At 40.3% G+C, this 25,193-nt stretch overlaps 2 protein-coding genes across 3 annotated transcripts; both read left to right on the top strand.

Moving 5' to 3' along the window:
• The first annotated feature begins 396 nt into the window (after nt 1-396).
• LOC133725259 (protein WUSCHEL-like) lies at nt 397-1,786 on the top strand. Its single transcript, XM_062152439.1, has 2 exons — nt 397-1,406; nt 1,496-1,786. Exons 1-2 carry the CDS (start codon nt 881-883, stop codon nt 1,711-1,713), a joined length of 744 nt encoding a protein of 247 aa, XP_062008423.1. The 5' UTR covers nt 397-880; the 3' UTR covers nt 1,714-1,786.
• A 13,232-nt stretch (nt 1,787-15,018) lies between these two features.
• LOC133725256 (G-type lectin S-receptor-like serine/threonine-protein kinase At4g27290) lies at nt 15,019-18,683 on the top strand. 2 transcript variants are annotated; one of them, XM_062152437.1, is made up of 7 exons: nt 15,019-16,528; nt 16,712-16,825; nt 17,017-17,165; nt 17,270-17,477; nt 17,606-17,849; nt 17,958-18,108; nt 18,193-18,683. In XM_062152437.1, the coding sequence occupies exons 1-7, from the start codon at nt 15,247-15,249 to the stop codon at nt 18,475-18,477; spliced, it is 2,433 nt and encodes an 810-aa protein (XP_062008421.1). In that variant the 5' UTR covers nt 15,019-15,246; the 3' UTR covers nt 18,478-18,683. The 2 variants fall into 2 exon arrangements, with proteins under 2 accessions (XP_062008421.1, XP_062008420.1); XM_062152436.1 differs by having other exon boundaries at nt 17,011-17,165.
• Nucleotides 18,684-25,193: the final 6,510 nt, after the last annotated feature.

Raw genomic sequence — 25,193 nt, 5'->3', positions numbered from 1 at the left:
CACTGAAGCAAGAGCTGCCTTCATTAATATATGCTCACGTGTTATATTTATTATGTCATAAGCGACATAAATAAAATAACGGGGGAGGCAAGGTTCGAAACCTTAACCTGCTGCACGAAAGTTTTGTCCCCAACCACTGGAGCACAAGCTGTGCTTAATATAACGTGTACAAATGTTATACTTATTATGTCATAAGCGAACATAATAAAAATAAACGAGAGGCAAGGTTCGAACCTCTGACCTCTTGTACAAGAGCTTTGCTCTTCAACCACTAGAGCACCAGCTGCACTCGTTATTCTCCATGCAACTCCTTTTATTTATTCTATCATAAGCGATAAAATAAAACAAACTGTCGGTACACTCCACGTGCCACGACACGTCGCTTCCGTGATTTACGGAAAGCAGATCCCTTTCGGCGAAAGCTGTCTGCCACAGCGTCTCGAGATTCGGCATGTCCCCTTACACGCTCAACACGCGCCAACAGCTTTTCCGGGTTTCGGGGCGACTTTAATCCAACGCGTGGATTCAAATTCTGAGATCGTTCATCCAACGGTGGAGATCTGCTCACCTTGTTCTATAAATAGGTGCATTCTGGAGACGCGACTGTTCACTCCAAAGGAAAAGAAATTTTCTTCCGAGCTCAAGCCTTTCTCTCTCAACTCTTCAGCCTTTCTCTTCTCAAATCCCCAGTTTTTCACTCTCAAATCTTCAATCCTTCTCTCTCAGATCTTTTCTTCCATTTGAAGATTCGATCTCTTCTTTCCTCTGAACTTTCAGATCTCCAATACCCCTTCATCGACCTTAATCCTTCTAAGGTCAATCTCCCACAAACACTCAACAACTTCGTTCTTCAATTTACACTTCCTCTCAACTCATCACCATGGAACCACGAACTCTGCAACTAATGGAGCTACAAACCCAGCAACAAATCGAGGATGGAGGAAACAACCAAGCAGCCGGGAGTAGTGCCAACACAGATTTCTGGCGAAGCCGTGCCAGGTGGGTTCCTACTCCAGATCAAATAAGGATCCTCAGGGATCTTTACTACGACAAGGGAGTTAAGACCCCAACTACAGAGCAGATTCACGAGATCTGTCTCCAGCTGCAACAGTATGGACAGGTTGAGGGCAAGAACATTTATTTTTGGTTCCAGAATGTCAGGGCTCGAGAGAAGCAGATGAAGAGGTGCAATCAGGCTGCTCAAGTGCCCATGGGAACTAGTTCTCCTGGTACTGGTGGATCCATTGATCTCAATTTTGGGTCCACTGGTTCTACTGGTGCTGGTGGATCCATCGACATCAATTTTGGGCCAGCTGGTGGATCCATTGACATCAATTTTGGGTCCACTAGTTCTACTGGTGCTGGTGGATCCATTGATCTCAATTTTGGTTCCACTGCTTCTACTGGTAATGAAGGATTTATTTACTTAAAATTTGTTTCATAATCTTCCTCACCCTTCAATACTAATACCAGTACAACTCTTTTGGCACAACAGGAGGACAATCTTCCATGGAACAACGAGGAGGAGTTCGCCAGGAGTTTGAAACTCTTCCTCTGTTCCCCGTGCACGGCGAGGACGTCTATGGTAACCCGAAGACTACTTCCGAGGAAGGTAGCGCATATGATTACTATTTCGGTGGCTCAGGCGGTTACAACCGTGGATCTCCAGTTTCTCTTGAGCTCAGCCTCAACCCATCCGGAGCTACTGATTAGGCTTAGTATAGCGTAGTTCCAATTTCCTTTTTGTAATATTAAATCAATAAGATGGTGTGCATGTTTTCTTTTCTTTTTGTTTAACCAACAACAACACCAAGGATCGAACCTTGGTCACCCAATACTATTTTCAAAACCATAAACAACTCTACTGCACACATCTCTCATAATGATGCAATAAAAACAATCACTCAAAAAGAATCCAACAATCAATTAAGTCGCATCGAGGTCTAGCTAGTATCGTCTGAGTCAAACCAAACACAAACAATTTCGTCGCTAGAATCAGGGATTAATAAAGCTAAACACTTCCTGAGTCAGCTGGGAAAAACCCACATCCTTAGAGTTACTCTTATTACTCTTATAAAGTCTCAACCATTCCATCTAAAAACATTTGTACGTCCAACTTAAGAAGGCAAAATTTCTATCAATTCATACTCGTATCCACATTCGATACTTGCATAGGTCAACATCATGCCTTCAACCAAACACTTCAACATTCAAAAGAACCGCACTTCCATAAAACAATTCTCATTGACTCAACAGAGTTAAATCCGGAGGTTCCCATTCCTCAAAGATTGTAACTCGCGGTAACTGAACTTATTCTAATACGAACCTACAAGACAACTTTACGGTTCTAAGTACTACCTCTTCGAATATCCATCATCTAAGAAGTATAGTATGCTTGGCTAATACACGTATAACACTTAAAACACAGTATAAGTCAAATACAAGTCCATATTAACCAAGTTGTTACTACAGGGAAGGTATTCACGTTCCTAAAACGACCTAGCGGCCTAAACAACTCCCAACACTCACGCATACCCAATGACTTAGCCAATACCGAAGAGCACACGATGGGGATCCGCTGCAGACGGGCCATCACTCGGAAAGTATTGACACATCACCAAATATGCACCTTACGCTCTGATACCAAACTGTCACGCCCCGAATTTTGAATAACAAATTCAAATCCGAAACATGAATTAAACAACTTAAACAAATAAACGTTCTGAATTTTTTTTTTCTCAGAAACAACCTCGCCACTCACGCTCAAATTCAAAACTCGAAGACCTCGAGTTAATTATTACAACTCACTCGTACAAAGTAAATTGTAAAGCTCTAATGAGCATAACAAACCTCACAACTGAAAATCAGAGTATTACAAAGCAGCTACTCTACACGGTTCGATCACCTTCCTGAATTCTCCAGTCCTGTAGGATTATCCGCTACACCGTTTGAATAGTGTACCGGGATTGCAACAACACAAAACCCGGTAAGCTTTTGACAGCCAGTATGAGTAAAAGAAAGAATGGTTGATTTATTATAACACAGTACTTTTAACTCAAGTAACAACCAACAATTTCAACATCCACAAAGAAAACCACAATCTCGATAATCGATCACCAAAATCATTAACTCCAAATCATTTGAAATCACACACAAAGAAATCAAATGAATCACTCATCTCTACTCTTAACAAGATGTCTTTATCCCCACAATACGGAATAATATTTCTCAACTTTCTACAAGTCTCATCCATCACTGCACTTCCCAATTAAACTAATAAGAACATTAATCATGCATAGAAAATTAATTCAGGAAATAACCAACACGCATAAAATCAGAAGTCATAGTAATCCCTGCATATAATTTAGTTCAGGAGATTACATTAAAATCAAACAATAAAATGAAAACGAGAAATAAACGGGAAATCGAACCATAGAAATGATCAAGGAAATAAATAGAGATAATAAACATTATAACCGAAAAAGAAGAAAAGAGAAAAAGAATAGAAATTTAAACAAAAGAATTAACAAGGAAATTAATTAAAAACATCATCAACTCACACTAATAAATCCATCCAAAACTCAACACCTTTTACCAAAAGGACTCTTACAAGTCACATCGTGACAAAATCATAGGAAATGTTAACCTAACAAATCATTATGAAAATCCGGTCCAACCTGGACACGTTGGCAGACAGACTAGAGCTCTAACTGATCGAAATCACTAACCGGGCCAAAGGCGTAATTACGATATATTGCCTAAGGATGCAACCTGCAAACCCCGGATCTTTAGGCCAACCTGACCCTTAGATCAAAACATTTAAGCGAGTCGCACTGGACCCAAAATGTTAAAACAAATCAAACGGAGAAATCACAACCTGTGACTCTCAAATCCTCAGACCACCGGTCGTCAGATTAAAACATTTAAAATGGTCATACCGGACCTGAAAATGTTTCCCAACCCAAAAGGATAAATCACAACCTGCAACTCCCCAAATCCTCAGACACTTTTCAAAACAATAGAAATACCATTTCCCACGACATATTGTTTCCCGAAAAGTCATACCCAAAAACAATATATGAACTCACTCACAAATATTGTTTGCATCACAACAATTCTACCAATACATATATGTTTCCGACATATGTAAATATTCAATTCAATAATCCACATACCACAATGCCACACCATCCATATATATATTCCACATAAATATATATATACGTAATTATCCGCTCAGGGATAATCACTAATACCAACTATAGTCCACACAATAAAATCGTGAAATTCATTTTTATAGTTTAAATACATTTTACTTACCTATGGACCGTAGTTGATCAAGCCCATATGATTTAAAACAAATATTTATTTCATAAATATTTTCACACAATTACGACAAAATAAAGTAATTAAATTTATTCGGTTCGTAATATGAACCACGTGAGGTTTACTCACCTCGATATTCCCGCTGCGTCTTCAATTCAACACAATACACACCGAAACCGCTCACCCAAGGGAGACCGTCAATCACCTAGTCAAACATGACCTTAACTTAGCCAACAACTCAAAAACATACTCAAACGACAATCCAACGGTCGGATCGAAATTAAATGATGATCCAACGGTCGGATCCTCACGGATCGCCTTTAGGATCACCCTCCAAAAATCATCACGAAGATCCAACGGTCGGATCTTCCTGAATCGTCCTTACTAACATCTTCACAAATTTATACGAAAATCCGACGGACGGATTCTCACGAATCGCCTCCCTAATCACTGTTTTGCATTTATACGAAGATCCAACGGTCGGATCTTCACCCATGACCACACAAAGTCACTGGGACAGTCATAAGATCATCATATCAAAACTACAAGTCCATCTGACGGTCCTAACTTCACATATCACAAATCTAACGATCGAAATCGATCGAAACTTAAAAATTCATAACTTAATCATACGATATCCAAAAATTGCGTATAATATATCAAAATGATCGTATTGAAATATAGAATCTGAAAATGTACAGAAACCATATTTTTGATCCCCGGAGGTGGCCGGAAATGGCCGCCGGAGTTAGTGGCAGAGCCGCCGCCGACCACCACCAATGGTGTCGGGGCCGGGCTGCTCTTCTTCCTCTCATCATGCTTAACAACTTTCATAACTACCATGTAAGCTGAAAATGACCGGAAGTGGTTGAAATTACCTAAAAAAGTCGAGGTGGCCGGAAAATTTCCAGAATCCGGCAAGGCTTGATTTCGACGTCAAAACTTCAATTTCATGCTTCGATTCCTTCTAGATAGTTGTTAAGAAACTTAAGACGAACTCATTGGTTCAAGAATCACAGAAAAATATGGTCTGTAGCTCGAGATATACCGATCGAAAGCTTCGGTGGTCGGAAAATTTGCAGAATCCGGCGAGGGCTCCGATCGACGTAAAAACTCCCACCATTCGCTTCGATCCCTTCTGTAGACTTCTTCAGAAACTCAAGGCGAGTTCACCAAGCCAAGAATCAAAAGAAAAGGTCGTCTGTAACTCGAGATATCCGGATTTGAAGGTGGGTTGTTTTTCGATCTAAACCTGTCGAGCTCCGTTGAACGTGAAATCGTTCTACCCAGGTCTGGTCCTTCTAGGTGCTTGTTCAGAAAGTTGAGGCGAGCTCGTGGATGAAGTTTGGTGAGGATCGGTGACCGGTAGCTTGAGATATCAAGCTTGGAACCAAAACGAGCTCAAACCGGGCGGAGCTTCCCGCCGCCACTGGTGGCCGTGTCGCGGTTCAAGGCTGCCTCTGGCAGCTGCGCAAGGTCGAGATGAAGCCAATGGAGATGGTCCGAAGCTGTTTGGTGGCCAGTGGAGGGAGAGAGAGACCGGAGAAGCCGTGCTCTGTTTTCGAATGGGTTTCGGACGAGAAAGAGAGTGAGAGTTTGAGTGAGAGAGAGAGAGGGTGTGAGTGAGGGAGAGTGTCGGCCAATGAAGATCAACTCAATCAGTTAACCCAAGCATAATCATTAAAGTTAAAGCAGCGAAATCATGAAAGTAAGCAATACTGTTTTGCTTTGATTAAAAGAAATCAACCGGGTATTACAGAATGAGTGAAGAAGAGAGAAGTAGAAGACCGAAAGGATCGAGGTGAGTATCCTAAACGACTGATACCATGTAGAAATTGGTTTTCATTAATCCAATTGTGTTTACAATGGACATATATATAGACTATACAGAAGCTACAGTTACAAAAGTCTATAAAGAGCATTAAAGACTATAGATGCAGAATATCAAAACTGTTACATCAGTTACTAAATCAGTTTTGAATGCTGAGAGGAAATCTCTCTAACAATATCTTTTAAAAGGGTCGTTGACCCAAAAGAACAAAATTAGAAAAAACTGCTCCCCATTAGTCTTTAAAAAAAAAAACAGAGAGAGATTTCACCATCGGTTTATTAAACCCAAAGAAGCCTGTAATTTTACCAATTTATCATTTTGAAAAAATTAAAATTCTGCCAAAAGTCCCAAAACGGTAGCTCAATGGACTGTAACCAAAGCTGGACGCCGATAAAAAGAAAAATAGTGTTTTGTTTTAGAAAGTAGAATGCAAGAGAGAATTGTGTTCCACTATTGATAATAGGGGTCCTATTATAGGGATTACAAAGTACATATTCTTATGATACAAGAAAAACTATTCCGAATAGGACTAGGAATTCTAGAACCTTCTCTCCTATTACAATCATAGAACTAATCCTAGTTTGACAAGACACACATAATGTCAACATTCTTCAACACTCCCCCTTGTGCCACTCAAACTTGGTGGTGACGCTTTAATCATTGTCTCGTTAAAAATCTTGCTCGAGTAATAAAAACCTTGTAGGACAAAAACAATCTCGTGGACGAGAAAAAGAGTACAACACGTCCTTCACTCTTCGAGATCTAACATGTAGACATCATACCTCCCCTGATGTCGACATCTCCCCCTGATTGCAACAATCATGGGAGTTCGGATAACTTTCTCAATCCGATGCTCTTCACATGTTTCTCGAAGGTGGATTTAGGTAACGACTTAGTGAATAAGTCCGCTACATTATCCTCTGATCGGATTTGATTCACCTCAATCTTTAGAAGTAATTGTTGTTGCTGATTATAAAAGAACTTAGGGCGATATATGCTTGGTGTTGTCGCCCTTGATGAAACTTAACTTCATTTGTTCAATACAAGCTGCATTATCTCCATAACTGCATGTAGGTTCATCTGTGGTAGACTTCAAACCACAAGTTCCTCGAATATGTCTAATTATAGACTTTAGCCATATGCATTCATGCACGGCTTCATGTAGAGCAATAATCTCTGCGTGATTCAAGGAAGTAGCAACAGGAGTCTGTTTTGTAGACCTCCAAGATATCGCAGTGCTTCCCATGGTAAAGACATAACCCGTTTGGGAGCGACCTTTGTGAGGGTCAGAGAGATACCTTGCATTAGCAGAACCCATCAAGACATCACCGTCATTTTGGTGGAGGGGAGGAGGAGCACGCGATCCATCATGGACGTCGGCGACCATTTCATGGACGGCGCCACTTTGTCTAATGAGGTCCGATCTTATTCTTCTGTCATTCCTTTTCTCTGTAGGGATAAAACAAGCCCATATCAATCTTACCTTTTAAGTAATGAAAGATTGTCTTTATACCAATCCCATGGCGGCGTGCTGGCCTGGTGCAGAGCTATGTTAAGCTAACAAGTTCACTGCGAACGAGCTATCCAGTCTTGTGCATTGAGCTAAGTACAATAATGCGCCTATTACACTTAGATATATAGAGCACTTTGGCCTCTAATAACTCTTCGTCCTCATCCTTTGGATCGAATGGATCTTTTCCAGGCTCAAGACTATGGCCAATCATGGGAGTACTCATAGGCTTTGCTTTATCTTCATTAAAGTGCCTTAGAATTTTCTGAGTATATGCAAATTGATGGATCAAAATCCCATCACTATGGTGCTCGAGTTCTAATCCGAGATAAAACCGTGTTTTCCCAAGATCTTTCATTCAAATTCGGATTTCAAGTACTTAGCAGTTTCCTTTAACTCGTCTAGAGTTTCAATCAGGTTCATGTCATCGACATAAACTGCTACAATTGCAAATCCGGAACTTGTTCTTTTAATGAAGACGCATAGGCATATTTCATTGTTAATATATCTCTTCCCAATAAAGTAGTCACTTAGACGGTTATACCACATTCGTCCGGATTGTTTCAATCTATATAGTGAACGTTTTAATCTTATTGAAAAAGCGCTCTGTGGTTTAGAGCCACTTGATTTGGGTAATTGAAGCTCATCTGGAACCTTTATGTATATCTCTGAATCTAGATCCCCATAGAGATATACAGTAACCACATCCATAAGTTGCATGTCAAGTTTTTTGGTAACTACCAAACTGACAAGGTAGCGGAACGTTATGACGTCTATTACGGGAGAATACGTCTCCTCGTAGTCTATTCCAGGGCATTGTGAGAAATCTTGCGCCACAAGGCTGGCTTTGTATCTAACAACCTCATTTTTCTCATTACGCTTTCTAACAAAGACCCATTTATGGCCAACAGGCTTTACACTTGGGGGTGTCTGCGTTATAGGCCCAAATACCTGTCTCTTTGCTCGTGAATCTAATTCAGCCTGATCGCGTCTTTCCATTTAGGCCAATCCGCTCTTCATTGACATTCTTCAACAGAGCGAGGTTCGATATCATCATACTCTATAATTCCTTTTGCAATAGAATATACAAAAGCATCATCAATAGCAATAGAGTTTCTATTCATCGTCTCATGTACACTAGTGTAATTTATGGAGATCTCCCTATTATCTGGAATTGGTTCTGACATTGGAGCGTCCCCCAACGATGTCTCTTGGACATAACCATAATCAGAAATATTCTCATGAGACGGATTATTTATATCGATAATTAATGGATCATTTAGTGCCAAACTCGCTTTCTTTCTTGGGCAAGAATCCATCGAACCTTTGGGCCTCCCTCGTTTTCTTGCAGGGAGACCGGCCTTAGCCACATCGCCATCTCCACTAGGGACGGCGGTGCCGTGCCTTACTCCCCAAGGTACAGCCTCATATCCTCAAATTTTGGGGATATCAATCCTTACAGGCACGTTTGCAGCAGGTATGTGTGATCTCGTCACTTTAGCGATATTAGAAAACGCATCAGGCATCGATTCTATTACATTCTAAAGATCGAGAATTCTCCGCACTTCAATTTTGGACTATGCGGTTTGGGGATCAAGATGAGATAAAGTGGGGACAGACCACGACAATTCCTGTCGTTCCTGTTGAACATTTGTGTTCTTATCTCCCCCTAACGACGGGAAGACTGTCTCATCAAAGTGACAATCCGCAAATCTAGCGGTAAAGAGATCACCTGTCAAGGGTTCTAAGTAGTGGATAATAGTTGGAGAGTCATATCCAGCATAAAAGTCTAAACGTCGTTGAGGACCCATTTTGGTGCGCAGTGGCAGCGCAATTGGCACATAAACTGCACACCCAAATATACGTAAGTGTGAGACATTAGGCTCATACCCGTTAACCATCTGGGACGCAGAAAAGGGTTGAGTGGCAGTGGGTCTCAGACGAATAAGCACAGCTGCATGCAATATTGCCTTGCCTCAAGCAAAAATAAGGAGATTGGTGCACATAATCAATGCTCTAGCAACCATTTGAAGTCGTTTAATGGCAGCTTCTGCAGGACCATTTTGGGTGTGAACATGAGGAACTGGATGTTCAACTTCAATGCCAATGGACATGCAATAATCATCAAAAGTATTTTATGTAAACTCCCCAGCATTGTCAAGACGTATTGACTTAATATGATGATCAAGGTGGTGAGCCCGTAACTTAATTATTTGTGCTAGGAGTTTAGTAAATGCAGCGTTCCTTGTGGACAATAGCATGACATGTGACCAGCGTGTCGATGCATCAACCAACATCATAAAGTATCTAAATGGTCCGCAAGGTGGTTGAATGGGTCCACAAATATCCCTTGGATTCTTTGTAAGAATGGAATGTTCTCTTTTGTGTCCTTTGCATAGGATGGTCTCGATCCTAATTTTGCTACAGAGCAGGCTTTGCAGAACGAATTATGGGCTTTAGAAATAACCAATGAGGATTTTGGTTGAGCTGTGAAGTCACAATTAACTTTAGAAGTAGAAATTGGAGCCAAGGGAGCACATGTGGCGTCAAAGCCACATTTTGGCCGCAGGGGGAAGGTGGCTCCGGCCTGTGATGGCCGGATTTGCATAAGGACGGTGTCATGAGGCGTAGGTGCTTCCTCTTGGTCCAAATTCCGAGTTTTACTTCTCTTTGTTCTGAAAAATGGATGTCCGTGTGAAGTCTTTAATATATGGATCATGATATCACGACCTAGGTGTCCCAAACGGTCATGCCAAAGCCTATATGTGTCAGAATCTCATAAGTCATCTCTCATGACATGGTTGGATTCAATAATTCGAATAGTGGTTGCATACAACCCACTAAAGCGACGCATAAGTTTCTCTAAGACTCGTTTATGTCTGTAGTCATTAGAGGTGATGCAAAGGAACTCTTGTCCATTCTCACAATGTGTTTCCACATGAAAACCATTGACTCTTATATCTTAGAAACTCAAAGGGTTCTTCCTACCCTAGGATCATATAGAGCTTCAGTGACATTAATAGTTGTGCCATTTGGCAACATAAATTGGGCTGGTCCTCTACCATGAATCAATTTTGATGACCCAACCATTGTAGTCATAGAAGAACGTGTAGGCGTCATCCATAAGAAGAGTTGCCTATTTCAAAGTATAGTATGTGTAGTTGCACTATCCACGGGGCATTCTAGCTCTCCGGGAAACATACTGAAAAATAATAATGTTCGAAATTAAAATATGTCCAAGACATGCAAAAATAAATCGATACTTTATTAATAAAATAGCCAATGATTACATCAAAGTTTCTTGACCAAAATCTAATCCAAAATAAAAATCAAACTTAGACAAATTGTAGTTACTCAATCCGTTCGGTAACTCCAATTTGGTTGTGACCACGTAAGGTAAGGCGAGATTTTGGTGGAGTTATGCTCACTTTTAAAACCGTTCTCTCAATTCAAACATTTTCTAGACATCACAATTAATTTTGGATGAGCCTAGTGAGAAAGAGTTAATACAAAATGTCATTTTATTGATTAAGGCATAATTGCCATTACATAACTCTTGGAAAATAAAAAGGGCCGAGACTATTCTAATCAAAATCTACGGCATCCTTGTGCACTTCTTCTCCAGATTTGAAGTCCGCTATGGTGAGATTGACGTCATTGTCATCACCATCATCTCCTTCTACGGCAAGATAGACTTTTTGCTCTCTTAGGTCCCTATATGCCTTGTATCGTGCAGCTAACTGATTGCTTGCTTTGCATTGTTTGAACCAATGCTCACTTGATTCACATAGATGACACACGTCATTGTCATTGCCTCCCTTCAATTGAGGTGCATTGTTTGCACTTGGTTGGTGTCCCCTAGAGGAATTGGCGCCATTACCATGGCCTTGGGCTGCTCCTCCACGTCCCCCTCTCCCACAGTGCCATATGTTGCCACATGTCCGTCCTTCATTCTGACGGTTACCTTCCTTTATAAGGCGGTTGTATGGACCTACACGTCTGTTCTGTTCCTTAACTTTAGGGTTTCGATCCTTGCGCCCTCCTTTGGGTGCATTATAATTCGCCTCGGGAAAGCTCTTAGTTCCAACAGGCCTTGAATTATAATCTTTCAATAGGAAGTTATCATGTTTTTCAGCTACAGACATCACATTGACTAGCTGATTGAACCTCGTGATCTGTCCAGCATTGTACTCACCTCTATATTGCTTTGATACCAAAAGTGTTGAGACGGGGAAGGTGGAGAGAGTTTTCTCAATTAGCTCTTGCTCGGTGACAGGTTGTCCACAGAATCTCAACATAAATTTGAGACGAAGAGCTTCTGAATTATATTTAGCAACGGACTTGAAGTCGGCAAAACGCGTTGAACCTTCAGGTCAGGGAGGAGGGAATCTTGGATATTTCCAAAACACTCTTCTAGTGCTACCCATAATTCTCTTGCATCTCTGATTGACATGTACTCCAAACGGAGTGATTTATCCATGTGTTGTCACATCAAGATGAGAGCTTGAGCATGTCTCATAGTCGTGCGCTCAAATACGAGCTCCAGATTTGGTTCCCGGATTATGGGTAGAATTCCCTTTGAAGTGAGATGGTTCTCAACATCGGTTACCTAGCTATGGTACTCGGATCATGTTGAGTCCAATATGGGGGAAGTCGAGCTTTGTCTCATTCGACATCTTGATTAATTGGAGCTTGAAAACTTGGGGGCTTGGATAAGTTGGCGTCGATGGAAGAGGAGAGTTTGCAGTTGTTGCCGAAGGTAGAACGGCCGAGGGCAGCTGCTTGGTGCGCGGGGACGAGCTGTCCGAAGGCTAGCAATGCTACCTGCGTTGTGGTGATGCTGCCCCTGTAGCAGGCGCACGGCAGGTGAGGTGGTGGGCTGAGGGCGACACGGAGGAGGCGTGGTAGAGGGTTTTCCGGTTTTTGGTTTTTGGTTTTTAGGGCTAGGGCTAGGGCTAGAGCTCGTGCTAATAACGTGTTTTAGAATGTAGAATGCAAGAGAGATTGATGAGAGAATTGTGTTCCACTATTGATAATAGGAGCTAGGCTTGGGCACGGTCCCAGCCCGACACCTAATTTGCAAGGCCCGGGACCGAGCCCGAATTTTTCGGGTCGGGCTCAAATTTCGTTTTTTAGTTTCAGGGACCGGAAAGGCCCGGACCAAAAAAAAACCGGGCCGGTCCTCGGGTTTTTTCGGGCCCAAAAAGCTAATAAAAAAAAATAAAAAAGACAGATCTGTTCTCAGATCTGGGATTCCTCCGCCCTCCAAACTTCCAAAGCCACCTAACCACCACCATTGAGAGAGAGAGAGAGAGATAGAAATGTTTTGGGGTTGAGTAACACAGAAAAAACTAGAGAGAGAGAGAGATTTTAGGGTTGAGTAACGACAGAAGAAGAATTAGGAATTTCTCTACAATTGATCTAATGGGGAAGGACCGAAGGAGGGCTAGGGAGAGAAGGGAAAAGAAAAGAAAAAAGACAATGGAGGTGTTTGGGGAAAAGAAGAAGAAGAAGAAGATAAGAAGAGAGAAGAAAAAAATAAAAAAGAAAGAAGGGGGGGGGGGTCTCCAAAGTCAAGAACAGACGGAAAACTGAAAAGAAAGAAGAAAGAAGAAAGAGAAGAAGAGAGAGTCCAGAAAGAGGAGGGGTGGGACCGTGGAGAGAGAAGGAAGACTAGAAGAACGTGGAGAGAGAAGGAGGAAAAGAAAAAGGGGAAAGACTAATAAAACATATAAAAAATACTTATTAATTAATAGTAGGGCCCAACGGGCTTTATTATATTTCAAAACTTCAGACCGGGACCGGACCGGGTTTGAGCCTGTTCGGACCGGACCGGAGAATATTAACAATTTTTTTTTGCAAACCCGGACCAAACCGGACCGAACCGGGCAGTCCGGGCCAGTTTTTCGGGCTTACAGGCTTTTTCGCCCACCCCTAATAGGAGCCCTATATATAGGGATTACAAAGTACATATTCTTATGATACAAGCAAAACTATTCCAAATAGGACTAGAAATTCTAGAACTTTCTCTCCTAATACAATCATAGAACTAATCCTAGTTTGACAAGGCCACACATAATGTCAACATTCTTCAAAATGTTTTTCTTTTAGCAGGCCCGCTCACCTGCGGGACAAAACGGGACGAAATCATCCCAGTCGTTAGATGTTAATTGAGTTGATCAAACGGATAGAATAGCAAACCATTAAAATAATTTTTTTTTAACTCATTACCCAATCCCGTTTAGTCTCAACCAAGACGCCACGTTCAGTCTTGGGTTCTTCCTCGGTTCCTCCTCCCTCCCTCGTCTCAACTCTCAATCCTTCTACGGATCCCTCAGAGCCTCCCATATACCATTCTTGATTCATCCTCATCATCATAGGATTGGTCTATCTTGAAGGTATTGTTCTTAGATTTTACTCTCTCTCGATTTTAGGGTTTTTTTTTTTTTTTTCAATGATTCAATCCTTTTGCAGTTTGGTGAATCATGGAGCCATCGTATTTTGTTTGATGATTTCATTGCTGGTGTTCTGATTTGATTGTCGAAATTTTGGTATTCTTTTGCAAGTATTCAGGATTAGGGTGAGCTACAGCTACTTGATCAGTTACTTGGTCAGTTACTTGGTCAGTTACTTGACCAGTTACAGTTACTTGGTCAGTTACATGGTCAGTTACTTGACCAAGTACAGTTACATGGTCAGTTACTTGGTGAATCATGGAGCCATCGTATTTTGTTTGATGATTTCATTGCTGGTGTTCTGATTTGATTGTTGAAATTTTGGTATTCTTTTGCAAGTATTGATTTTACTGGTATTCTTTTGCAATTATCTCAACTTTCACAAGCTGTAATTGATGAGGCGTCTCTTTCACCAGAAACAACAAAATATTTCACAGACGGACTCCATTCGCTTCGCCTTGGTATTAAAGAACTTCTCTCAAGTCTAGGTGTTGAGGAACTTCCATCCACAAAAAAAAAAAAAAATACCTCAGGAAATACTCATTGAAGAACCATCTCAATCAAAGGCTAAAGGAAGTGGGAAGAGGTTGAAGTCATCCAAAGAAATTGCAATGAATAAGCAAAGAAACTGTGGAAAATGTGGCAAAACTGGGCACAACATAAAAACATGTGACAAGCACAATTCACATCTAACGACTGAGATGATTTCGTCTCGTTTTGTCCCTTTAATTTCGTCCCGCAGGTGAGTGGGCCTGTTTCTTTTAGTGTGTATACGTACAAGAAATCAAAAGATAAGTGTCAAACACCAATAGTGTTTTTCCACCATAGTTTGACGATTGCTGACAATGACTATAATGCTGTTGGTGGAGAGAGTCGTTGTTTTATTAGAAAATTGTGCTAATGCCATCATCTCTCATCCCTTTACCAAGTTCATATTAGTCCTTCTCCGAATTTGCATATAGGCCTTTTCCGAACTTGCATATCTTCTTCTCGATCCTCAACCACCTCATGTTTTATTTTTATTTTTTATCAACCATATATTTTCTTTCCATTTTTTGAATATTAATGCAACACGTAGAGTAGGTCCCGTAGAGTAGGTAGCTAATGAAGAAAAATTAAATTCAATGGGTGATGTTTGTTTTGTGGTGTTTAGTACTAGTTTGCTCTTTCTGTTGATCACAGGTTCATTTGCAGTTGACAGCATCAGTCACTCGCAGTCTATCCGTGATAACGGCAGCACCTTGGTTTCAAGTGATGGAAGCTTCGAGCTGGGGTTCTTCAGTCCAGGTAACTCGAAAAATCGTTACTTGGGAATTTGGTACAAAAACATCCCAGTTAAAACTGTTGTTTGGGTTGCAAATCGATGCAAACCGATTGATGGCTCATCCGGTGTGCTGATGATAAACAGCACAGGATATCTTGTGCTGTTGGGTCAGAATAAGAGTGTTGTTTGGTGGACAAGTTTAGCTAAGTATGCTCAGAGTACAATGGCACAGCTATTAGATTCTGGAAATTTAGTAGTAAGAGATGTGACAGATGGAAAGTCATTGTGGCAAAGCTTCGATTATCCTTCTGATACATTGTTACCGGAAATGAAGATGGGATGGGACTTCAGGACAGGTCTTAAAAGGGGATTATCAGCATGGAAAAACTCAGAAGACCCATGTCCAGGGGAATTCACTTGTGGGATTGAAATGGAACCTCATGCATACCCTGAGATATATTTTCGGAAAGGTGGTCTGAAATATTATCGTTCTGGCCCATGGAATGGCCTAGAATTCAGTGGTGCAACAGCACTAAGACCTAATCCAATTTATAGTTTCGACTTTGTGTATGATGATGATGAAGTGTACTACATGTACAAACTTCGAAGCAAGTCTGTAATTTCAATCATGGTCTTAAATGGAACCACGAGCACACGCGTTCGCCTTACATGGATTGAAGCAGAGCAAACTTGGAGGGTCTATGCATCAGTACCTAGAGATTTCTGTGATCAATATAACCTCTGTGGAGCAAATGCAAATTGTATCATTAGTGACAGTCCAGTATGTCGATGTCTACAAGGATTCATGCCTAAGTCACCAGAGAAATGGAATTTGACAGACTGGTCACTTGGATGTATGCGCACGAAACCCCTAAGCTGCCAGGAAAGTGATAAAGACAGGTTTGTCAAGTTCACTAATTTGAAATTGCCGGATGCTACACATTCTTGGGTGGACAGAAGTATGAACATCAAGGAATGCAGAGCCAAATGCTTGAAAAACTGTTCCTGTATGGCTTATACAAGCTTGGATATCAGAGCAGGAGGTTCTGGCTGCGCCATTTTGTTTGGTGATCTACTAGATATCAGAAAGCTTCCGGATGCTGGCCAGGATCTATACATTCGAATGTCGGCTTCAGAGATAGGTATGGTACTTTGTAACATGAACTGCTTAAATACTTTTATGTGAATTCAGCTATTATTGCTAGTGTGTTTCAAGAATGTCATTATTGTCTTTATATTTAAATCAGGAAACTTGCTTTCTCAATTTTCTCTGGGCCTGCAATCTAATATTATATCTAATTTACTGTGTCATCAACCATGACAAGGTGATGATGGTAAAGTGAAGACAGGAATTATAGTTGCTGTTGTGATAGGCGCAGTGTTTTCAGGAATGCTCTTAGTTGGCTACTACGTCTACCGAAGAAGGACCAAATTGAAAGGTAGACTAACTTTGTAAAAATTATGTTGAATTCTGTTAGATTGGATTTGGATGAGCTCAAATGGCTAAAGGGATTGAAAGTACTATCTGCTTTGAATAAGTTTTAGTGCGTTTACTTTTTTCTTGTACACGCTTCTTATAGGCTACACTCTACAGCTAACATTAGGTTCATTTATACTATGTCAGAGACAGAAAAACGAGAAGAAAATCTGAAGAAAAAAGGGGTACAAAAGGAGGACCTGGAGCTCCCGATCTTCAACATAAGCTCAATAGCTCGTGCAACAGATAACTTTTCAGATGATATGAAGCTTGGAGAAGGTGGCTTTGGACCTGTTTACAGGGTATACTTTCATCTTGCTTCAGAATAATGGCCATAACTAACAAAGAATGACTTCATACTCAATTTCACAATACTTGAAATTTGAAATACTGTATAAACTTACAGGGGACACTAGCAGATGGACAAGAAATTGCTGTGAAGAGGCTTTCAAGCAGTTCTGGCCAAGGATTTAACGAGTTCATGAATGAAATTAAACTGATAGCCAAACTTCAGCACCGAAATCTTGTAAAGATTCTTGGTTGTTGCGTGCAAGAAGAAAAAATGCTGATGTATGAATACATGCCCAACAGAAGCCTGGACTTCTTCATTTTTGGTATGGACTTTTGAAATATTGTAAAAGTTTAGTAGAATTAGTTTTGTTCCTAGTAGATAAACAATTTCATATAGAGAATAGTTGGATTTCTGATTATTAATATACTATTGGAATGATGAACTTGCCAGATCAAACAAGGGAAGAACTACTGTTAGATTGGCCTAAACGTTTCCACATCATTTGTGGAATTGCTCGGGGTCTCCTCTATCTCCACCAAGATTCCAGGCTAAGGATTATACATAGAGATCTAAAAGCAAGTAATGTTCTACTTGATGATGAAATGAATCCTAAAATTTCAGACTTTGGCTTGGCTAGAATATTAACCGGAGGAGATCAGACTGGAGGAAATACTAAGAGAGTGGTCGGGACATAGTAAGTTTTTCCTCTGAACATTTCTCATGATAGACATCTCTACTTTTAATAATTGACATCAATGGTTTAGTTTTTGTTACTAATCTGCGATGTTTCTGCTTACTACAGTGGCTACATGGCACCTGAATATGCTGCTGATGGGCTATTTTCTGTGAAATCCGATGTCTTTAGCTTTGGTATATTGGTGCTGGAGATTATAAGTGGAAGGAGAAACAAGGGATTTTATCATCCAGACGACAGCCATAATCTTATTGGAAATGCGAGTATCAAATAAAAAGTTCTTCCTCTTACTTGTTAAACCTTTATGCATAGAGATTGACGTATGGGGTTTGACGTGTTTTAGGCTTGGAGATTGTGGAATGAAGGAAGGCCTTTAGAATTGATTGATTCATGGTTAGAGAGCTCATGTAATCTATTGGAAGTGTTACGTTGCATTCAAGTTAGTCTTTTGTGCGTGCAACATCATCCTGAGGATCGGCCAAGCATGGCATCTGTGGTTATAATGTTGGGAAGTGATATTGCATTGGCTCAACCTATCCAACCTGGTTTCTTTATGGAAAAGAAACACGAAGCAAGCCCTGATATAGGTAATGAATCATCAACCATTTCGCTTTTCGAAGCTCGGTAAGGATCGATTTGTGTAGCTAGGTTCATACTGTTTTGTTGAGGAGATGTTCATATATGTAATAGGTAATGAATCATCAACCATTTCGCTTTTCGAAGCTCGGTAAGGATCGATTTGTGTAGCTAGGTTCATACTGTTTTGTTGAGGAGATGTTCATATATGTAAAACAGGTACTCTTTGTTAAACAACGACAAGCGTGACCTGTGGCCCACCATTGTACCGATATTGTCCCAACTTTTAACGGGTGGTTAGGTGTTGGGTTTTAATCACAAAAGGCTTCGGTACAATTGGGTGTGATCTACCCACTTATAAGTTATATTTTATTTATCACTTTTCCAATGTGAGATCTTTCCTCTCCAACACGCCACCTCACGTGCAACCTAATTCTAGGTCTGCACGTGAAATTAATTAACAATCCAATTCTCACATTGGAAATTGGACACAAGTCTTACCATTGTATCGATACTGTCCCAACTTAACCACCCGTTAGGTGTTGAGTTTTAATCACAAAAGGCCTCGGTACAATTGGGTGTGATCCACCCACTTATAAGTTATATTTTATTTGTCATTTTTCCAATGTGAGATTTTTCCTCTCCAACACACCCCCTCACGTGCAACCTAATTCTAGGTCTGCACGTGAAATTAATTAACAATCCAATTCTCACATTGGAAATTGGACACAAGTCTTATATCGGAGACTTGGTCAATGTAACAATTCATGGCCCACATCGGACACTTGGTAACAATCTAATCGGAATATTCCGATGGCAATATAAGGAACCCAAATTTGGGCTCATGATAATTGGAGAGGGACCCGCTCTAATACCATGTTAAACAGCGACAAGCGTGACCTGTGGCCCACCATTGTACCGATACTGTCCCAACTTAACCACCCGTTAGGTGTTGAGTTTTAATCACAAAAGGCCTTGGTACAATTGTGTGTGATCCACCCACTTATAAGTTATATTTTATTTGTCACTTTTCCAATGTGGGATCTTTCCTCTCCAACACTCTTTACATCTATACGCTAGAAATTATACTTCAACATAGAGGTAACTTGATTCAGAATAAGAAACATGCACTTTGCAACTCATATTGATGTATCCAAGTAGAAGCCAATGTTATAAAAATTTGGTGGAAAACGAATGTTGTTTCTTTTCTTTAGATTGGAGGGGGAAGACATTTTATAAACAATAACGTACACTTGGCTAGACTGTGGAGACAATTTTGGCATGCTTGAATCAAGAGCACCCTCCTACACCTATGACAACTCTATGGGAGCCCCCTACAGCTACAACCTTGCTTCAACCTCATGATGCACCACTTGAATTAATATTTGATGAGGATGAAAGCTTGGATTTGGATGAGCCCCATGAAGAGAAACTCAAGGTCGTGACTTGTGAGGATTATGCAGTACGATACACAACTGAGCTTGAAGCTTGTGCATATAGTGATGATGAGGATTCTTTCAATGAGGAACTTCAAATCGAGTTTAATGACAATGCGTTCCACATGCCGGAAGCAATCACAATACATCATGAGGTTCAAGAACATTACAAGGATGACATAGGTGATTGCTTAGAGAAGGAGACCATCAAAGCTCCTACATTTGGGCCTCTACTTCTAGCACATGGAAGACCACCTGATTCTTCCTTCCCACATTCAAGCTCTCCACATGCTCCCTCCATCCAAGCACCATTTGATTTCTTTGAACATGTGGAGATGGTGATAAATGAATATCCAAACTCCGATAAGGCGATTCTTCTATCCATGCTTGGTGGATTTAAGAAGAGAAGGAGACAATGGAAGAAGAGAAAGAAAAAGAAGAGCATCAAATCATATCTTTCCATTGCTCCTAAGATACCCAAGTTGCTGTCAAGAGATCATGAAACATCACTAAAGAGAGTAAAGTCTTTGAAGGAACCAAGACCTAAACCTCCTGATTACTCTTGATGAAGAGTTGCTATGTCAGGCTGAAGACGTTAAACCAAGCGCTTCTTGGGAGGCAACCCAATTAATGGAGGAAGAAGATTGCGGCATTCAAAACTTCTAATCATAAGAGACGCTCTCTTTATTCCTTTTCTTCTCAATCTTTGCTTCATATTTGTTCGTTTTTATGCTTTTGATTTGTGTGCAGGTCATATAGTTGAGGAAAGTTTGAGGAAAATCACTTTTGAGCAAAACAGTTTTTCTGCCTCGCTGATCAGTTCACTTTGAACGGCTGCCGTTTTTAGCTCCGATGGAACTGGAAGCGGTACCTTATATGCATAGAAAGCTCTCTGAGTCTAGTTTTTGTATGATTTTACAGAACTGGATTCGGAGTTCTGCTGCGTTCCCAGTTCCACTTTGAGTACCGAAAGGTCAGTCCAGCAAAACAGGGACCTGCGCAAATTTGCGACCTTTTGGAGTCCATATAGCACGGAGCTTCCATTGTGGAAGTCAAGGCCTTGTGCCTTGCAGATGGTGTCTAATTTCAGTCCTCTCCAAAGGTCGTGAGCAGCTGGAGGTCTACAAGGGGGAGCTTTTCTATAACCTTTCTTATCTTCCTACTTGCCCTCTTTTGGATTTTCTTTCTCTATGCTTACCTGGTGCATTGTGCGTTATATTGCCATACATTGAGGACAATGTCTAGTTTAAGTGTGGGGGAGGGAAATACAAATTTGTCAATTTGTTTTTGAGTCATTCTTTTGTTTAAATTTCTCTTAAAAAAAAAGAAAAAAAAAAAAAAAAGAGTCTAGTTTTAGGTTTTATTTTTCTTTGAGTCTTAGGAGTCTTCCAACTCTATGATGAGCATGAACTTTTTACGGATTTGATATTTTGGTCACAAAAGGATTGCAAGCATGTGTTAGATTCTTGATTTCAAATAATTGTTAATAGATTTTGATGATTATTGTGCCTGATTTATATACATTGATGGTTGGATTAATGTAACACTTGAGAATTGATGGATGCATGCTATGACAGGTTAAACTTGATTTAAACCCTTGTGAGCTTTTGAGCCTGTATATGTGCTATTTCTTTTCTGAGTGCTTAGTATAGAATCATCTTATTTTCTTGACGAGGATTTTGCATGATCTCATCTTTTATTCATCTTGGTTGAGACTCGGATTCGACTTGCATATTTTATAAGGACAAATGCTAGAACTTGCCCCAAAGCCTCTTGAAGCGTATGGTTGAATTGCATGATGGATGGGAAGGGATAAAGGCACTAGGATTACCACCATAGCCAAATTAACCTGTGTCCCTTTTATGCACACAAGATGTGCAATCCCCTAGTTAACCCCCTTGAGCCTACATTAAGCCTTTTTGTTTCATCACCCATGAATTCCTTAACCCTAAGCTTAGTATAGATATATCCTTACCCTATCCTAAGGAAGTAGTGGAGCAAATATTTTGAGAGATGTACTTATGTTCAAGGTACTTTTGTAAGCAAGTGTGGGGGAGTTCATTGTACATCGATCCAAGGAAAAAAAAAAAAAGTATGTGTTTATGGCTGTTGAAAAAAAAACAGAGAAAAAACTATGTGATAGCCGAAAAAGAAAAAGAAAGAGAAAGAATGCTTGAAAAGAAAAATCAAAAGAATCGAAAAGCAAAATACTTCCTTGGATTTGATACATTCATGTTGTAGCTGTTGAAGTTATAATGAAGCAAAGGCCCAAAAAGATGACATCTGGCCTTGGAAAAAAAAATTCTTTGCTTCCTGTTCGAAGATTGATTACCTTGAAGAGTTTCAAGATTCTTTTATCTCTTGTGTTCTTCTAGTGCTCCACTAGGTTCTTAGGATCTTTGAATTTTCCTATCCTTTCTTTCGTTTAACCTTAACCCTTGGCCCCATTATAACCTTGAATAAAGACCTTTTTGATCTTTGAAGTTGTGCATTCGATTTGTGGAGACTTGTGTGGAGGGGTGAGCATATGGTGTCACTGGCCTTTCGTCCGAGTTTTGGCATTCCAATCATGGGATCATAAGTAAAAAAAAAATTTCAGAAAAAGCCTTTCTTTCTTGTTATCATATGTGAGCTATTTGTTTGTCTTACTATATCATTCCTCTCACATATAACTTGAGTGAAATATATGCTTATACATCAAGTCAGAAAATCATGAGTGAAAAGAAATTGAGAGCATCTTTGTGAGAAATTGAGTTGACGCTTGTTTGACACATGAATAAGTTGGTTCTCCTTTGTTGCACTAGTTTGATTGCCCATGTATTATAACTTTAGCACTATGGTTATCAAAATAAATTAGCTTTTAAGTGAGGTTATGAATTCTGACGTGTGAGTGTGTGAATTTTGTTGACCATACTTGTGGGCATTATAAGTTCTCTGAGATGTTTGGAAGACATTAGGTCCATGTCTTTTGTCTAGTTAGTTCTCTGTTTGCTAGGGACTAGCAAAGCTTAAGTGTGGAGGTATTTGATAGGAGCATAATTATGTGATATTAATAGCGTTAATCTCTATACTTTCTTTGTTAGTTTAGTATATTTTCTAGTTATTTACGTTGTTTATTTGTTTTATAGGTATCTTGGAGTAAAGAAGGAGAAAAGAAGTAAAAGAGGGATTGAAAGGCAAAATCGGGAAATCTGCCTGTGCAGATCAGTTAACTTCGACAGAGCACTGAGACCAGCTCAGAACGATCCAGATGATGATCTTTATATTTATAGAAAGCCTCGGATGTCTAGTTTCCAGATCTTTTTACGGTTCGTCAATATCATTTTTCTAGAGGAAGTTATGACCGATTTAGTACAAGAAGGTCAGGCTGCGCGTGAATCTGAGGTTGGACGGGAATTTATGTTTCGAAGCCCAAATCACACCGAAAAGCCCGAGGACGAGTTTGTGCTTCATATATCAGCTCAATATAGACAAATGGCATGATGTGAATGGTTGGAATGAGTCATCAAGTTCAAGAGCCAATAGGAAAACTCCACCTAAGCACGCTAACCCTAATTCTTTTAAGTTTTGGATTTCCTACACAACAAGAAAGATGGAGGCAACCTCTAACCATATAAAAGGAGATGATTCTGCAGCAGCTCTCGCTCTCTCTTGCTCCCCCTTCTTTAGTTTGTTTTATTTCTTCCATGTTTAATTAGTTTTTATTAGTTAGGGGGCTGCTTGAAGCCCCTAGACATGAACTACAAGATGATTTGACTTTTGATTTTATTTTCTTTTAATTCAAGATGAGACTTTTGTTTACTGCTTTTCCATTGATGAATTCTTGCTTGTATGCTTTGAGTGCACGCTTAGTATGCATGTTAGGGTTCTACCGCTTTGATTGTTTGATGCCTGGATCAATAGTTGGATTCCTCAAACCTTCTAGAGAAGCAATTGTTAGTTTTCACTATCAAGTAAACTAAGTCCTAGGTTTAGCAAGGCGCTAAGTTTATTGCGATGCCTAGTGATGTCTCAAACTCTTTTAGACCTTAATGATCTCTGCATGTTTAATCTAATAAGCGTACCTTTAGGTTGCATTGCTTGGGAATAGTCTAGGTGTAGAGCACTTCCTGCCTAGCGTACGAAGTAAGAAAGGGTAATAGGTTGTGTTCAAGCGTACCGAGCCAACCTGAGCATCTTCATCTAGATTAATTGAATTAGGATTGAACAAATTGTCTTGTGTGTGATTGTCCGGGGTGGATGCATCTTCCCTAACTATCTTTATCATATTGTTTTCAAACCATCTTAAAATCTGTTTTCGTTACTTTCTGTCCTCTATATTTTTATAATTATTTTATATAGTAAACGATATCCGAATAATACCAAATTTTGTGTGCTAGACTCCCTGTGTGTCTAGTATATCTCTGTAAATTTTCGTAATTTTCTGAGTAGTTTAGATTAGGTTTTTAATTAGGTTTTCGACTGCTGTTCGCTAGGAACAGTGGTCACTTTTGTGACATTGTTTTGAGTAGTTATAACCTTAGTCCTCTGCGGGAAAGACCCTTGTTTACCCTTGCTACAATTGACAATCTTAAGTGTGAATAAGGAAAATCAATAGCTTATAAATTCAGCTATCATCCAGAACCGGCAGCGCCACCCCAAGAACCGGTCGGAAACCTCCTGAACCGGCTACCGGAAGCACCAAACAATCCGCAGCAAATACTCCACCGGTTCACCACCTTACGGACCTCCAATTTCTACCAAATTTTATCACCCGTAGCATATCAACCCCAGAATCCGGGAACCAGACAAAATATTCCCAGAACCGGCATAAAAGCTTTTGAACCGGCCTCCAACAGTAGCTGCACCGTGAACCGGCAGAGAGAAGAAAAGAGAAGAAAAAAAAAAGGGAGTGGCAACCCAAAAGCCCAGAAGAAGTCAGCGGCCAAGAGAGAAGAAAAGAGGTGGCTCAAGCCCGTGAAGCAGCCCAGAAGCAGGCCCACTGCCACAGACTCTGCCACGTCATTAGCAAGCGGTCAGCAGCCACGTCAGCACCAGTCAGCGCCACGTCAGCACTGGTCAACGCCGGTTGACCGTTTCCTGTCAACTTTCCGGCCACTATTCCGATCGCCGGCCACTTTTCTGACCATTTTTTCTGCCGACTTTTTCCGGCCAAATTTCCGGCTACTTATTTCGAGGTATTTTTTACTAAAAGTTTCCGTTTTTGAGTTTTTATTCATTTTATCTTCTTTTTCTCGAAGACTTGCAACCTCCCTTCTTCTACCCCCCTTTCTTCTTCATAGGGGACACCACAAGCCAAACTGTGGGGATTCGTGCTCACTCAAAGCTTGGA

This window comes from Rosa rugosa, chromosome 1, assembly GCF_958449725.1.
Source record: "Rosa rugosa chromosome 1, drRosRugo1.1, whole genome shotgun sequence".
Taxonomy (NCBI): Eukaryota; Viridiplantae; Streptophyta; class Magnoliopsida; order Rosales; family Rosaceae; genus Rosa; species Rosa rugosa.
This window is presented reverse-complemented; position numbering and strand designations above follow the sequence as displayed.

Bases quoted from the DNA above. Each gene is read 5' to 3' on its own strand.
- LOC133725259 (XM_062152439.1), top strand. From the start codon at position 881: ATGGAACCACGAACTCTGCAACTAATGGAGCTACAAACCCAGCAACAA. The intron at 1,407-1,495 runs GTAATGAAGGAT...TTGGCACAACAG, and splicing joins TGGTTCCACTGCTTCTACTG to GAGGACAATCTTCCATGGAA.
- LOC133725256 (XM_062152436.1), top strand. From the start codon at position 15,247: ATGGGTGATGTTTGTTTTGTGGTGTTTAGTACTAGTTTGCTCTTTCTG. The intron at 16,529-16,711 runs GTATGGTACTTT...AACCATGACAAG, and splicing joins AATGTCGGCTTCAGAGATAG to GTGATGATGGTAAAGTGAAG. The intron at 17,166-17,269 runs GTATACTTTCAT...ATAAACTTACAG, and splicing joins GCTTTGGACCTGTTTACAGG to GGGACACTAGCAGATGGACA.